This window comes from Mercenaria mercenaria, unplaced genomic scaffold (genome assembly GCF_021730395.1).
Source record: "Mercenaria mercenaria strain notata unplaced genomic scaffold, MADL_Memer_1 contig_3673, whole genome shotgun sequence".
NCBI lineage: Eukaryota > Metazoa > Mollusca > Bivalvia > Venerida > Veneridae > Mercenaria > Mercenaria mercenaria.
Window position 1 is genome coordinate 17,276 of NW_026461835.1, and position 17,137 is coordinate 34,412.

A 17,137-nucleotide genomic window follows, 5' to 3' on the forward strand; every position below is an offset into this window, starting at 1 on the left:
TGAAGCACGCCATGTCAAATATATTTTATCATAGGACCTTGCACTATAAGTTACTCTTACTTCGTAGAAATTCATAGTGAAGAAACGTAGACAAAAGGCTTTCGCTATAATTTTTCTTGCATTTGTTGACACTTCATATTTAAAACTTTAACGTCTTATAGATGCAAGATATGTCGATGTTGCATACCGACGTTCTTTCCGTAGAGTTGTTTTTGAGAATAAAGCTAGGATAACAGGAATCGTAAGATATTTTACAAGAAAAAATATACATGACGTGTCGTTTTAAAAAATGGAAGTATCAATTAACCCTTTGAAAGAACTACTTCACACAGCCGATATTCAAAAGAACTTCATATATTTAATGAAAAGTTTTCACGGTCCTCACGTTGTAAGTGATTGACAATATTATCCCATCTGTTCCATAGCAGATCGAAATCCATGATCGATTGATTTCAAAATTGTACGTACGTAACGTAGGTCTATAATTAAGGTTATCAAGTATTCACAATAAATATTAGAAGAACCTTCACAAGTTCGTGTGTTTAAAGCGTTCTATGAATTGGGAATTGAATATGCTAGGATTTAACAATAGTTTAGCTGGAACAGATCCAATATCACATTTTCATCTGTGGTTTAAAAGCGGGGAGCTGATTTTACTTCCCTGCCCATGCTAACGATCATAAGTCATTGGTTATGGATCAATACATAATCAATCTAATTTAACATTTTGTCGGTTTGTAGTATGAATCAGTTCAAAATGGATTTTAAAGTAAAATTGTTTACACTTCCGGAATATCATTTCAAGGTTTACTTTGCACCTTGTTCAAATCAACACAATTACAGACACTTTTTTTTGTTTAACTTAGATGACTTCAACAGTAATTCGAATACTGAAAATGTGTGCACCCAAATTAGTGCATAGATACCTTTGAACTGGGACAGAAAATACGGACAAGCAGGAAGCTATATTTATATTGAACACATTTGTTACGATCTTACACCGGACATTGATACCTACACGCTAGATTTAATTTAAAATGATAATAATAATTTAAGCTAGGACTCGAAACTTCAACGAAAATGGCGACAGTACCAGCAGGCGACATAACCAGCTAAACTGCATCATTCTTTTACTTTGTGATGCTTTTGATCATGCCCTTAGCGGGCCTCGACTGAAAGTAAAATCTTTAGAGATTAATTGATCATTGCTTAAGGCGTATATCCACTGCTATGTAAATGTCCCCGCCTCTAATCCAAGAAAAGCTATTAGCCCAGCAGAGGTCCCCAAGAAGATCTGTGCATTGGAGCTGAAAGAAAATAATGTGCCTTCGTAAAAGGACACAAAACATTTGAATGCTTTCACGTTAGTTTTCTTTTGTAATTTTGAAAGATTTTAACGTCTAATAGATGAAACATATATCCTTGATGTTTACCGACGTTAATTTGTTAGTTAACCGTTATAAGGAAAAGGCAAAAAATACTGGAATTTTAAGATTTGTACAAGAAATACATATAAACGTACTGTCATATGAAACAAAAAGAATGCATACAATATAAGTCAACCCTTTCGAACTGCCGAAAGTCTGTATTTGATTAATGAAAAGTAATTTGCTAGATCATCATTGCAGCTAGTTCATAAAATATCGAAAACCATGAATTCTTGGTTAAATCGTTCATAAATGAATCAAAATTGTACGTAGGTAAACAATTACGGTTATCAATTACATTTACACGGACCGTAAACACTGACTCCATCTCATTTTTGAGGGGAGTTGAAAACGAGCAAATGATATATTCGATGCGAAGTTGTAATATTTACTTGAACCTTATTCGTCATTTCCATTGTTGTAACATAATATGAATCGATCTCCAGAAAATATCAAAACAAATACATTTCACAGCGAAAAAGACGTCATACAGATGCATTTTTTTGTTAATTTAAGAGTAATTCCTGTTCTATTAAAGCGAAGAGTCAGGCTACATTATACATAAGCCGAGTCACAAATGCAATGGCGGACAAAATATTGCAAAAAGCGATACCCATTTGAAAATTGTGTTTATAACGTGTTCAGAATTTGTTGCGTGGTTTATTTTATGTCAGATCAAAAGAAATATTTTGAAGTAAAAGGTGACTCTGTGGCATTTCATCTGTGGAACGTGTAGCGTGACAGGCTTCTGGCACGATTTCTGGTTATGTTGCGAAACGGGATTCGTCTCAGCTCAGAGATTCGTGACAGCATATAGCATCTCTGAGCTGAATATTTTAGCTACCATCAAATTTAGTACTTTTTTCTTTTTGATATTTTAATCAATATCAAAAATGTAGGAAACAGATTTGAAATATTTAGCATACAGAAAGACCCATAGAACAGTTCATAAATAAACAGTCTAAGCAATGTCTGCGGTGTTGTAATATTTAGAACGTGTCGTGAAATTATCCAGACTACACCTAACAGTATTTAGAATACACGAAAAAATGACACATATATACTTTTTTAATACACCAATATATGAATTTTATATCTGCTGATCCAAAGAATGATTTACTGATTACATTACACGTCAAAATCGTAACTACTTCTATGCGTATGAACATTTATGAGACATCAAAATTTTACCTCCTTTACATTAAACATATATCATTATCATTTAGAAGGCAACTTCAGTTATTTAGAAGAAGTCATGTAAATGAAATCTGGTTTAATATGTGGAGTTCTTTGCACATTTTTATTACAATAACTTCTCTATAAATTTAAAATTCGCAATTTGACGACGAAGTTTTCTTACTATCTCTTATTATTAAATTGCGATATCGTGTAAAACTGTAACGTAAATGTAGTATGCTAAATTGTCAGTAGATTAGTGTTTATTATACCTAAAATGAATTTTTATTTTATTAACATCTTTACATACACATATTGTGTAAGATGTAAATAAAATCTGCGAGAAAATCCTTTGGAACCAAGCAAAATGATAGCAGGCTCGGTTTGACTGAGTCTGTTTATGAGAGATAATGGAAGGTGCAATACCCCTTAATGACCACTAGCACCGGCTTAAGCGAAATTCTTAAATACAAATGTAGTAAAATCGAATGTTTTCCATGATCCCAAAACACCAACAAGTATAACACCATTGATTTCATGTACGGGGGACGGGGACCTTTCAAAGCCGCCACACGGCATACAGCAATAAAATTTGTGTGAGAAGTTCCTTTGGAAGCATAGAACTGTGAATTAACCGGAAATCAGATATAATAATAGATTTTATTTTGCATGATTTAATTATGTTTTGAAACAAAATTCATTTAGAGCATAGTTACATATTCATACCATTTTTAAATGAGGTAAAAGAAATATTTCATTATGCAAAATTTCAAAAGATGGGATAGAAACCCTGTCCAGTTATAACCTCTGAACCTTTGTCCCTAAAACTTTTTGAAAACGAAACCCGAACATGGCTGAACACGCTACCATGAAACTAGATCTGGCTTTCATCAAACAAAGATGCATCATTATGCTGCTCGCTAGAAATCGCACAATACATTCGCTGCTTGCCACTTAGGTAAAATTATGATTGAAAAGAAAAAACTATGTTTCAATGATATCAAAACGCTATTCCAGTTTATATTCTGAAGTTATTGCAGTAATTTGCTATATATTTGATTTTATTTAATCTGTGTATGATTAAGTTTAGTTTATATTTAAGGAAACAAAGCATTTGTTGGTAGGAGCCATCGACATCGGCACTACACACTCCGGATGGGCTTTCTCATTCGTAAACGATTTTGAACGTGATCCAACTAAGGTCAGGATAAAGAATTGGGTTTCTGGTTCTAACTTGATTTCGAATAAGACACCAACATGTTTACTGATCAAACCAGACAGGAAGACTTTGGATACGTTTGGATCCGACGCAGAAACTAAGTACAGTGAACTGACAGAAGATGGTGAACAGAATAATTACTACTACTTCAAAAGATTCAAAACGAAGTTGGACAAGAAACTTGAGGAGGTATTTAACACGTATTTATGGCAGAAATATATTCAAACATTTATTTTCGTCTAAATAACATGGTAGAATGGCAAAACTATAATACTGATTATTTTTTATCTAGTTGGGTTTAACGTCGCATCGACATAGTTATAGGTCATATAGCGACTATCCAGCTTTGATGGTAGAGGAAAACCCAGGTGCCCTCCGTGCATTATTTTATCACGAGCGGGCATCTAGTAAAAACCACCGACCTTCCATAAGTCAGCTGGATAGCTTCCTCATATGAAGACTTCAACGCCCTAAGTGAGATTCGAATCCAAATCGGTGAGGGGCAAGTGATTTGAAGTCGCGACCTTAACCATTCGGCCACGGAGGTCCCTACTACTGATTTATCTACATTTTCAATAACAAGGTATTTCCTTATTTTCTCTTAAAAAGGAGATTCAGGCAAATTGCCATGAAACAAAGCTGTGATTTATTTAGGAATTTTTACTGAAAGTGTTAAAAATAAACAGTTTGGGTCATTTTTTCAAATAAAATCTTGCAATTATAATTGTTTTATGGATATGTACACACATAATTAATTATGTGAAGCCACGAAAACTCGTTACAATTCGATCAATTAAGAATTTAACCAGCAAATATAATTTTCTTCGTTTAAAGAACGAATTAGAAGGAAATTATTTAAGAAATAATATATCTTATCCAATGATTTGTCGTTGAATAAATCATTGTTTGGAGTTCAGATGCGAAGGAATTATATCACGAGGGCGCAGCCCGAGTGATATAATACGCATCTGAACGACAAAAACAATGATTTATTCAAGAGCAAATCACTAAATGAGATATATCATTTCGGTTCTAACACGTTACCAAGGATTTTTAAGTACATCCTTGACGGCATTCATTAAATATTTGCCCGTTTTCAGTCGTTGCCGCTATGCCGTTTGACGCCACGACGTAATAAGTGCGACGTCAGAACAGTGATTTGTTGTATAATAATTCACTGTTTTCTGCCTTTTTTTTGTTTAATAGGAAAATGAAGCGGAACATGTTAGAATTTCCCTTAATGTTACATAGTCATCGGTAGGTGACGTCGTGAAGCGTGAAACGGTTTGTACTATATTTGCGGTGATTGTATTGTGTAAAGTCATTCAGCTTTAGTTAACAGACCGGTTAACATAGATATTTTTTACATTAAAATGCAGAGTAAGTGATATACACTATTATTCTATACCTATTTTATCTATCCAATCGCGAACGTTCATTTGCAACACGTGACCGTACAATATATTACGGTATTTGGATGCACGTGCGTACAAAAATCCTGTATTTTCTGTATTTGGACGCACGCGCGTACAAAAAATCCTGTATTTGGACGGTTCAGCAGTCCCATGTTAAACATACGATAAAGCCCGAAACGCGTGAAAATGTTCCGAATGTAAATCGGAAGAAGTAGGCGCTCTATGTACAGAGTTTGATTATGCATCTTGAAATCTGGATTTAATTTGAGTTTTCTTTTTTACAACACACAAAAACGATTCAAGGGATAATAATGCTATCTGATTTAGATATTAAAACGTTCGTTAATAATCAAAAACTTAAAAGTACAGTAAAAAGGATCATCAGATGTTGGAATATTTGAAAAGTCGCTAAAAGAAGCCGTTCCGAACGAAACCTAGAAATTGTTATCAGCCCTGACTGTCTGAATAGCTAACTCAGCAGTTTTTATTTAACGGTTAAGAAACAAAATGGAGAAGATTATGAATGGCAGCGGACGGGCGGTCAGCATCCAAAACATGTCTGCTGTATAATTCAGTTTTCGTCGGATCTTCACCAAACTTGCTGACAATGTTTGCGGGCATTACATCTCGGCCAATTTCGATAACCAGCCAAATTGTACCAGGCACTCCTTGATTATATTCCTTGAATTACTCGAACAACGGGGAATTTTGCCTTGTCCGCTCTTTTAAGTCGAACAGTTTTCATCCGATCTTCACCAAACTTGCTGACAATGTTTGTGGGCATAATGTCTCAGCCAAGTATTATTACCACCCAAATCGACAAATGGCTGTTGTAGGGAGGTTGCACCATATACTTTTTTTAATGACGACACGCAGAAAAAACAACATTCGATGAATTACGTATATTATGTATGAAGTGAAATAAATATAGAATAAAAAAGATTATTTAAGGTCTAACATTGTTCTGTATAATACATGTTTGCACTCATACAAAGCTGGGAAAAACTAGAAAAGGCAGGAATACAATATTCAGTGAAATATTCTTAATTTAAACTATTATTATATTAAGATAAAATAGATATAGAATAAAAAGGTTATTTAACATTGTACTGTACAATACGAGATATATTTGGACTCGTACCCAGCTGAGAAAACCATATTGAACTCGCCTAGCGGCTCGTCCAATATGGTTTTCTCAGCTGGGTACTCGTCCAAATATATCTCCGTATTGTACAGAACAATGTTAAATAACCTAATAGTATTCAAATATGATATAGCTGGTAGAATGCGAAATCATGAATATAAATGTTTTATGCTGATGATGTGAACGATGATTTTTAATTTCATGATGATAAATATTGATGTATTACTTAACATGATTCATCAGCCATGTGTATTCATACGGTAACCCAAGTGCTATACTTACAAATTACAAATTGAATTTGAAATGTAAGTTGTGTAGTGTTTTTATTTGATATAGTTAGGTGACGAAGTTGAATTAAGGGAATTAAGCGTTACTATGTTTTATCAGTGAAGAAAAAAGTAAGTTAAAAAAAGTAAGTTAAACTAAAAAAGTAGGAATATAGTATTTTGATATTCACGGGTGCTTTGATCTCGGAGAAAACATTGTTATGGATACTAATAAAACCAATTCAACATTTTAATACGACACAGAAAATAAGTATTTTGAATTGACAGAAAACTGGGTTGTTAAGTATGTCCCATCATCCGTTTTTATTTAAAGATATTATTTTAAAGTAGTATAGGCTTGATAACTACTAAATCATAATTATGTAAGCTTACACAAGTTGTCCAAATTTAAATAGTTTAATCTTTCTTACTTTCCCCGTGCCCTTTCTCAATAGGATCTAGTTTTCTTTTATTCTTTACTGCAATTCAATATGTATAAGTACCATTCTGTCGAAATCCTCATGTCAGGGAAATATGGTGGCGTACCAATTTAATGTCTCGAAATGAGACATTTAAAGAAGTGAAAAGGAGTAAATTCAGCGGGTTGTACTCAATGAACCTGTTGTTTTCTGAAAATCTGATATGTTAGAAAATGTCGAAAAGACGTTATCAAGTAAGTGGATTTAATATGAAATAAAGTACAGCCGGGTTTAGTAACTTTTAGTTTAAAGGGGCACTACATGGTTTTATTAGAAATTCATCAAAATTTGTGCAAAGGCCATTATTCTTTTTTTTTTTAATTATGAAAAATGATGACGAAAAATGGCTAAAAACTCTAAATTTTGTGTGTTTGCTTAATTATATTGTGATCGCTCGATGTCCGTTATCTGTTCACACTTAGCTTGTGTTAGCAATAGAGGCTGCATTTTTACTTGATCTTCATGTAATTTGATCATATGGTCATCTTGGGTAAAAAACTAGATCACTCGGTCAAATTAAAGAAAAATCTGGTGTATGCAATAAGGGCTGCATTTTCCCCTGGATCTTCATGAAATTTTGTCAGAATTTTTGTCATAATAAAATCTAGGTCGAATACGGGTCACCTGGAATCAAAACTAGGTCACTTGTTCGAATAAAAATATCATTCTGGATGCAATAGGGGCTGCATGTTTCACCAAATATTCATAGAATTTGATCAGAATGTTTGTCTTGAGAAAATCTAGGTGACGTTTGGTCATCTATGGTCAAAAACTACTCCACCCGGTTAAATCATAGAAAAATTGTGTGTGTGCAATATTGGCTGCATTTTTTACTGGGTATTCGTGAAATTTAACCCGAATTATCTTCTTAATAAAATCTAGGTCATGTTCGAATATGGGTTATCTGTGGTAAAAAAACTATGTCACCTTGTCAAATCAAAGAAAAACCTTGTGTATGCAATAGGGGCTGCATATTTTACTGGATATTTGTGGAATTTGATCAGATTGTTTGTCTTGATCAAATCTAGGTCATCATTGAATATAAGTTATCAGGGTTCAAAAACTAGGTCACTCGGTTAAATCAAAGAAAAACATGGTGTGAGCAATAAGGCCTGCATTTTCACTGAATATTTATGAAATCTAATCAGGATAATTGCCACAATGAGGTCTAGGTAAAGCTTGATTAAAGGTCATTTGTCTTAATAAAATCTAAGTGAAGTTTGAATATAGGTCATCTAGGTCGAAAAACTAGGTTACCTGGTCAAATCAAAGAAAAACCTTGTGCATGCTATAGGGCCTACATTTTTCACTGAACATTCCACAAATTTGATCAGAATGGTTGGTTGATGAAATATAGATCAAATTCGATTAGTATTTATCTGGGGTGGTCAAAAACTAGGTCACCCAGTCAGTTCAAAGAAAAACTTTGTGTGTGCAATAGGGGCTGTATTTTTCTCTGGATATTTATGAAATTTGATCAGTATGATTGTCTTGATGACGGTTAGCTAATGGGAATGGATGGAAACTTCACATATTTGTTCACTGTTATGATCTTACATACACTACGCAGGTCCCATAACTCCACTTTGCATTTTTTCATTATGCCCCTATTTCGACTTAGCAGTTTTTTGTTAAGTTTTTGTATGTAAGCTGGTATCTCAGTATCCACTTACTGGAATGGATTCAAACTTCACACACTCATTCACTGTCATAATATGACATGCAATGCATAGGTTCCAGAACTCTACTTTGCATTTTTACAAAATTATGTCACTTTCTCAAATTAGCAGTTTTTGGCTATGTTTGTGTATGTAAGCTGGTATCTCAGTATCCACAAATGGGAATGGATTGAAACTTCACCCACTTGTGCATTGTCATAAGCTGATAAGCATTGTGCAAGTTCCATAACCCTGTTTTGCATTTTTATAAAATTATGCCCCTTTTTCTACTTATGTATTCATTCAATTAACAGGCTGTTGAATAGTCGAGCGTTGCTGTCCTCCGACAGCTCTTGTTTTACTAGGTGGGCTATACGTTGGTTTACTTTAGGACCTAGTTAAGGTTTTCTCACATTAAAGCAATGCAAGTAACTGTAGTTTTCATATATAAAGTAAACAGCCCTTTTTCTTTTTCTTTTTTATTAAAGCGATATAGTTCTTTATGGAAATTTATATGTCTCTGAAAATCTTATGTGCTAGAAAATGTCGAAAAGACGTTATCGAGTAAGTGGATTTTATATGAAATAAACAACAGACGATATAAGTGGATTTCAGTCTATTACTACTTTAAGCTAATTTAAGACTTCATTGCATCATCCATGTTTGGCAGTGATATGTTTGAGTTCTGTCTGTCCATCTGTCATTCTCTCTGTCCGTTTTCTCTCCTTCCATCTGTCTGTCTACATGTCTATCCTACTGCAACAAAAGTTTGTTACGACTGCTTTTCTGAAACTTCTAGCAGGATTTCAATCAAATTTGTAGAAAGGTTCTGTACAAAGGCGCAAATGTTAATGTTGTTTTTTTGGTTCTTTGATATTTGATGGAGTTTAGGACCTTTTAAAATCATTTTATTTATGTTTTAATTTCTTCATCAACACTCTCTGTTTACACAGAATATGTACGTCTATCAAATCTTGTTTAAAATTTGAAATAGATCAAGGGTTATGTTTCTATGGTTTATCATGAATACCATTATTTCATTATGCTTTCAGTTCTGAAACAATCCTAATCATATTTGTATATAATGTTTTTACAAGTTTGAAAGTGGATCAGATCAGATTACAAGGGTGAGAGTTATGTGCCCTTAAATTATAGAAAGGGGCCTCCGTGGCCGAGTGGTTAAGGTCGCTGACTTCAGATGACTTGACCGTCATCGATGTGGGTTCAAAATTTACTGTTTTAAAGTCTCTAGCGCCTCCATTTCTCAGCGATTCCTTAGACAAGTGTGTTGAAAATTACATGACCGACACTAACTCTCGATCCAAACGTTTTCTTTTCATGTTGCAAAAAAATCTTTTTGCCGCCATTTGAATTTAAGGGATATTTTTTAAAATGTTATTATAATTATAACATTTGTTATGATTAGTTTTCATTGTATATTTCACGTGTTTCGAAGCATAGCGTGAAATATTTGTCTGAACACGGAATGCTTTCCAGAGGGTAATAATTGATATTGGCCAGTGTGGATTTTGCACGTTCTTTAAAGCGTACATGTATGTACATATAAATAAGTGTGTAATCAAATACTGGTCATTCTAACAGACCACTCCGATTCCAAAATTGAAGGGCGTAAATTTGGTTATTAATATCCATGACGGCACATTTTTGCAAAATGTAGAGCATCATTTTCTGTAGAAAAGAGGCTTATGTAGGTGCTAGGGGGCATGGGCAGTGTTGCATTTTCCATTACTGCTCATGAACAGACTCAATCAAACCGAGTCTGCAATTTTCACTGTTTGCCTTGTTCTCGGTGCTTCCGAGGGATCTATTTTTCAGTTTTTATGTACTTGAAAAGAAAATTTAGTTTCTCTGTGATTTGACCAATATTCAGTTTTAGTTTTGATATACAATGTATTGCGTAATCAAATATGTACATTGCAAAGACATTTTTATTTATTCCCACGTTATCTAGTGTCGAAGTCAATATATATTATTTCATTATTTCATTTTGATATTCATTATTTTCTTATATCTATAAGTTCAGTGTCTGAGAAAATGATCAAAAAGTCCCACTATTAATGATTATATTATGATATCATACGTCTACACACGCAATATGAATAGGGTCCAACATTCATTGATCTGACATTTGACAAAAGGAGACAGGTTTCGCAGAGTAATTTCATAAAAATGTTTTGATCCCTGTGTTTTTCCTGGGCTTATATAATTCACAAAAAATGTGTCAAGCTTGGTATGAGAATTCATGACGTAGTTTTGGTCTCTAGAAAAAATTTACCTTCAGTAAAGAGCAAAAGTATTCAGAAGCTGACGAAGCCATGGCCCTCTGCGTTTTTTTGCTTTTAGTGATGGTTGCATACAATGTTCTTCTTACGTTTATCAATTTAGCTTTCTGTTTTCCCAAAGAATAAGCTTGTACCACTAGCATTGTAATGCTTTATCTTTCTTCAAATACATGTCTTTTGTGTTATGCCCAGATATTACTTATCTATTTATCATGTCGTTTAAATAAACAAGCGTTTTTCCTACACCGATCTCTAGTTACTGTCTGCAATTTTTGCTTTTATTCATAATTTATTATATTGATGTTTTTCTAGAAAAGTACACTAGACTGGAGCACTACACTTGAGGATGAAATGGGACGTTCTTTACCCGCTCTTGATGTCTATTCGATGTGTATCAAGTATTTAGCTGATGACATGGTATATGAATTAAATAGAAGATTTACTGGTATCTGCAGTGACCGAGATATATACTGGGTGTTGACAGTACCAGCGGCATGGCCTGAGGGAGCCAAGCATTTCATGCGGGAAGCAGCATTAAAGGTGAATTACACATGTGTTCCAAATTTATATTGGCCGAAAATCATAACGCAATCCATTACGCATTTGAAAAATACGAATATATAACACTTTTATATGAAATTTCACACCTACTACCATAAAAACATATTGTTTCAGAGAATTTTATCATACTAGAAATACTGCATTTAGATGATACAGATAGTCAAAATGACAATTTAAATAAGGAAACACGAGTGAAGCTGTCAGAGCAGTTCTTACCAGTCATACAGTTTGTCTTACTTTGCTCCGCCAGTAATATCAACAGCTTAGTTTTTGTCATTGCAGACTTCTTGCGCATATTTTCTGAAAATAATATTTTTTGTTGAATGAAACTCAAAAATGATTAAGCACTGTACTGATGTGTATGTCTTAAAAATAAATGTCATCTTTTACCTGAATATTAGGGTAAACAAAATCAACAGTTACTACACACAGTCAGTATTCTGCGCACAGATATGACCAATACATTCTAGTTCCTGCGAGCAGTCAATTCATAACAAAGTTCATTAAACAGCCTATTTTGGTGGATTATTTCAGACAGTTATACTTGAACTCCATATTATCGGCGTAATCCACTTTCGCGGAATTCTCCAATTTTTGCGCTCCCTATTGGTGATTACCGTATGCAAATCAGTGATCGGAAGTTCACGCTTGAACCAGCCGCTACTTTTTTGCAAAAATGTCATGTCTAGTGGTAAGTTTGTTCATATTCAGTATCTTAATACTTACAAATAATGTTTTTCCTTCGATCCCAATTTGTTATTCCTCAAAACAGCTGTTTTACCTGGAATACTAATAATAGCCTCCCAAGTGAAATAAAGTCGTTTGGTATGACTTCACTCTGCTCATTTATTTTTGAAGCGTAATACAGTTAATTGATAATAGAGAATGCTAAATGCTGAAAAATTGTGCACGTTCTTAACAGTAACACGGTGACTGAAGAACGGTATGGAGTCTAAACTTGAGCATTAATAAAAATGCAACGCTGCCCACACCCAACACTGATTTTAAATGCACAAGTAGTTCAGTACTTGTACATTTTCTGTGCTATGGTTGTCCAACTTACAGAATATATAAAGTTATTTCCAAGCCTTATGAGATCTTTTAATTGTATTTCAGAATCAATGCACTAGTTTCGTTAGGAGACAGTTGTCTTTTTGTCAGTCAAGACCAGTCAAATTCAGAAGGCAGTACGACGCTAAAAAGTTGCAACGTGGAGTGGAGGCCATGAAGTCTGGGATGTCTACATATTGTGCCTTGCGAGTTAACGGTTTTCCAGAGAGTACAATGAAAGATCAGGAAATATCGTGCAAAGCAATCCTGGGCCTTCCAGAACATTTACTGAAAAAGAAGAAGTGCAGCTTTCAGACCACATCAAGTACATGGCTAGTATAGGGTACGGCTACACAAAATCGAATGTACAGTACCTTGCACCTGAATTTGCTGTTTCTCTTGGCAAGAAACTAAGTGGTGACAAACCTATGTTTGACTAATGGTTTTATGAACAGGTGACCTGATTTGAAACCCTCAAAACCACAGAAGTTGTCAATTCTAAGGGCAAAGAGTGCATCCACAAGTTTTAGATAAACTATTTATATTTTACTATTTTCCCCATAACCATCGTTAGTTTATTGTTACTTTTACCTACAGTTGTATACTTACAGGAAAAAACCTTAATCTCATAATACAGAAAATACATATGAAAGACAGTAGGGTCAATTTTGTATTCAGAAAGATAGTTTTTACAAAGTCATTTGTAAGAAAAAATTGTCTGTTCGCACCCTGATTTTAGAAATTAAGACTCTGTGCGTAGAAATGTAATCATGCTAAGCACAAGGACCCGACTTCCGTCAGTCAGCGTAAAACAGTTAAAGCCCTGCTCCCGTCCTACCTTTTAACCTTGAATTGTCACTGAAAAAGCATGAAAACCCTGACTACGAACAGTGACACTTGTTAAAATAGAGTCTATCTTATATAAAATTCTATATGAAATACCTGTGGTTATGCGTGCTAAAGTGTGACACGTGGCCATTAACTGTTACCTATTGTAATCACGGGTTGCATACACACAAAAGAATTTGAATAGCCGGGGAGCAGGGCTTTAAAGTGTGTATCGAATTAAAATGGAAACGAGCTGCTGTACTTCATGAATGAAGGTAAATACAAATTTATAAATAAGCATGTACAACTTATTCTTGTGTAACAAAATCAAGGTTGAGAAAACATAAGACAAAGTCTATTTTTCAAGACATTTTAAAGACAATCTAATTTTAAAATAGTGCATGTGCGTGCTCATACGTTTGTGCGGGTGTGCTTGTGGGAGAGCGTGGGCAAACCATGTTGAATTTTACAATTCATTGCAAAAAACTCTCTGTGTTTTGGCCATAAATGTTCGTGCAACCATTAAAATATTCTTTTAGAGAAACAGAAACCTCTACGGAAGTACGAATGCAGTCTTGCTTCTGACTTTTGTTATGATCAGTTACATATTTGTAACCTACATAAAAGGATAGTTTAAAATAGAAAAGTTGTTCGTGGATCAGCTGGCCTTGCATTAAAATCTCATCTCACCAGATGCAAACATTGATCAGCTATAAATGACAATGCTATTTTTTCATGCAAAGATTACATTTAAATATTGTGTGCACAAACTCATGTAATTCTTAATTTTCGCTATGGAACAAGCAGAAGTAACTGTTGTATGAGGTGTTTAATCCAGTGTCAATGAATGCATTATGTTATCAACTTCGTTGTATGGATATTTTAAACTCGCAGAGTTCTCGGGAACTCGGTGAAAATGTTTAACCGAGCTACCGAGTTCTCTACGAAGTCGGAAGCAACTCGCAAGAGCCACAGAAGACCTCGTACGGGCATCACACGACGTCCGTGTGGATTTGGAAAACTGCGAGATTTGCCGACTTTCTCGCATGACTAGCGCAGGAGACTTGCAGGGTCAACGTACGATGTCCGTTCGATATTAAGGAGAACATGCAATGTCCGCACGGAGTTCACAGTGCATCACGATTGCCGTACAGGTTCCACACGACTTCCTTGGTGATTCAAGGTAGTATAAAAACAGGAATGTGCGTACGAGTGTCGTGCGATCGCCGTACGAACCCACAAGCACCGTACGAAGTACGAACGGGCTCCTCGCGAGCTCCGTACGATTTGTCTGCGATGTCCTTAGGATACCCAACGATTGCATTATCTAATGATCGTTCGGGGCTAGTAGGTACTGTGCCCAGACACTACGAATGTACAGACACCGTAAGGATTCTATATTTGGTGAACTTGTACGAATTTTTAAAACCGTACGGACATACCTGAGGCATAAATGAATCTACATACAATGGTTGTCTTTGTTATGTTTAATGTAATACCCTGGTCACAAGAACGCTACGAGCTCCGTACGAGTAAGTTTTCTGTTGAAATTTGGAAAACTCGAACGGCGTCCGTACGAAACGTTGACTCGATTGATTATTTGAACTCCTACAGGACTCGTGAATTCAGTGAAAATGTTAAACTGTGCTCCCGAGTTCTCTACGGGCTCTTAGAGATATTTAAAATCTGGAGCAGCTCGCAAGAGCCCCGAACAGGAACCCGCACGGGTCTCGGAAGAGCTCGTACGGACATCGCACGATGTCCATGCAAATTTGGAAAACTGCGAGGCTTGTCGATGCTCGCACTATTATCACAGGCGTACTATGTCCGTACGATATTAAGGACACCGTGCGGAGAACGTGCGATGTCTGCACTGGCTTCGCAGTGCGTTGCGACCACCGTACCAGCTCCGTACGACTTCATTGGTGATTCAAAGTGGTATAAAAACAGGAATATATGTTAGGTCCTACATAGTACTGTCATGGCCTGGAACAGAATGAAGCCACGTCTAAGACTAATGCCCTTGCGATTCGTGCCAAAAATGACATACTACTCACGGAGCAGCGGCGGCGGCGGAGGCGTACGTGTTGAGTTCAACCATAGCTACAACGGCACCTTCGACTGAACCTACTGGCCCATGCAGGAACTAATTCGAGAGTCCCGGGGGACTTCAAGGGGTTTCTTCGGATGGAACCCGAGATGTTCCGGGAATTATTGCAGAAGGTTATACTATACATACAAAAGTGCTGACACCGTACAAGTGCCGTGCGAGCGCCGGAGGAACTCACGAAGTACGACTGTGCTCCTTGCGAGCTCAGTGCGACTTGTCTGCATCCACTAGACATCGTACGGGGCCCTTAGGTACTGTGACCAGACGCTACATTTGTACAGAGACTGTTAGGGTTCTACAATTGGTGGACTCGTACGATTTTTTAAAACCGTAGGGACGTCAAACGGTTTTGTGACCGAGGCATTACAGAACTAATCATTACACAAAGATCCAATTTCAAATCAAATCTTTTTTAAATTTGACAGAGATAAAAAAACAGGAGTGAAGTCAAAGCCGTTGAGTGTATGTGAAATGTAGTGTTTTAAGATACCAGTATACGTCACACTAATAACAATAACAGAACTGAATAATTATGTAACAGTATACTTCTTATCTACAACAATGAAATATGTATAATTATGTAAATTGTTCACCGTAAACTGTGTTTTTGGATGAACTCATTGCCTAAACCATAGAGAATTGGAATTTGGGAATTTGACTGAACATCAGGCAGATCATTTTTAAGGGGATGCACACTTTGAAATTAGAAAACAAGTGGATGGGGTATGATAAAATCTGCAAATAAGTACCAAGATTTGGTACATAAAATGGATACTGTTTCAACTGTTATTAATACAAAAAGGAATGCTCACTAAAATAAAGATGAAAAATCTCAAATAAGAAATTCATTGTTGAATTACATACGATTTAGTGTGTACGTTAAAAGTCAGCAATTAATTTTTTGTGCGTGAAAATAATAGCACTTCACCTTGTCCAAACATTTATCAATATCCTACAGGTTCTAATTTAAGGAAAAAAGGTGAAATAAGTTCACTATCTTTATTTTCATTTTGCCTGGGTAAGCTAAAACACAGTATTTAGTTTGTTTATAAAATAGTGCACATGAAAAGATATGGTGGTCAAGGAAGGCCACATTCCAAAGCTTAAAGAATATATTCCCCTTAATACATTAAACAATTCGAGTTGCTTGCAATAAGGGCCTAGAAGTGGTTCCATTATTAACTTTCAAATTGGTATTCACAAGATACAATGCACTTAAATATCGAACACATTCAGCAAACTTTTGAAAATGTATATTCTTAAAACAATCTTTAAAATAAGGTATGAAATTTGGTTGAAAGGTTGAATCAATGTCAATTTGTGCAAAATAACTTTCAAATCTCATTCTCATAACTTACTAATACACAGCAGGAATGTCAATGATCAAAACTCGAAAAAATATAATTATCCTCACTTTTATGTGTTATTGAATTCTCCACCATACTTTTCATAACTCCATTTCCACGAGTTGCACGAGACTGCTGTCATTTACGTAAAGATT

At 35.3% G+C, this 17,137-nt stretch overlaps 1 protein-coding gene across 1 annotated transcript in view; it reads left to right on the plus strand.

Annotated features, from left to right (window-relative positions):
- Positions 1 to 1,080: 1,080 nt before the first annotated feature.
- Positions 1,081 to 17,137, plus strand: part of LOC128553284 (heat shock 70 kDa protein 12A-like) — a 41,392-nt gene continuing 25,335 nt past the window's right edge. Inside the window, exons 1-3 of the mRNA XM_053534416.1 lie at positions 1,081 to 1,089; positions 3,706 to 4,011; positions 11,400 to 11,627. Of these exons, the coding sequence (XP_053390391.1) occupies positions 1,081 to 1,089; positions 3,706 to 4,011; positions 11,400 to 11,627 (543 nt within the window). The remainder of the gene's footprint in view (positions 1,090 to 3,705; positions 4,012 to 11,399; positions 11,628 to 17,137) is intronic.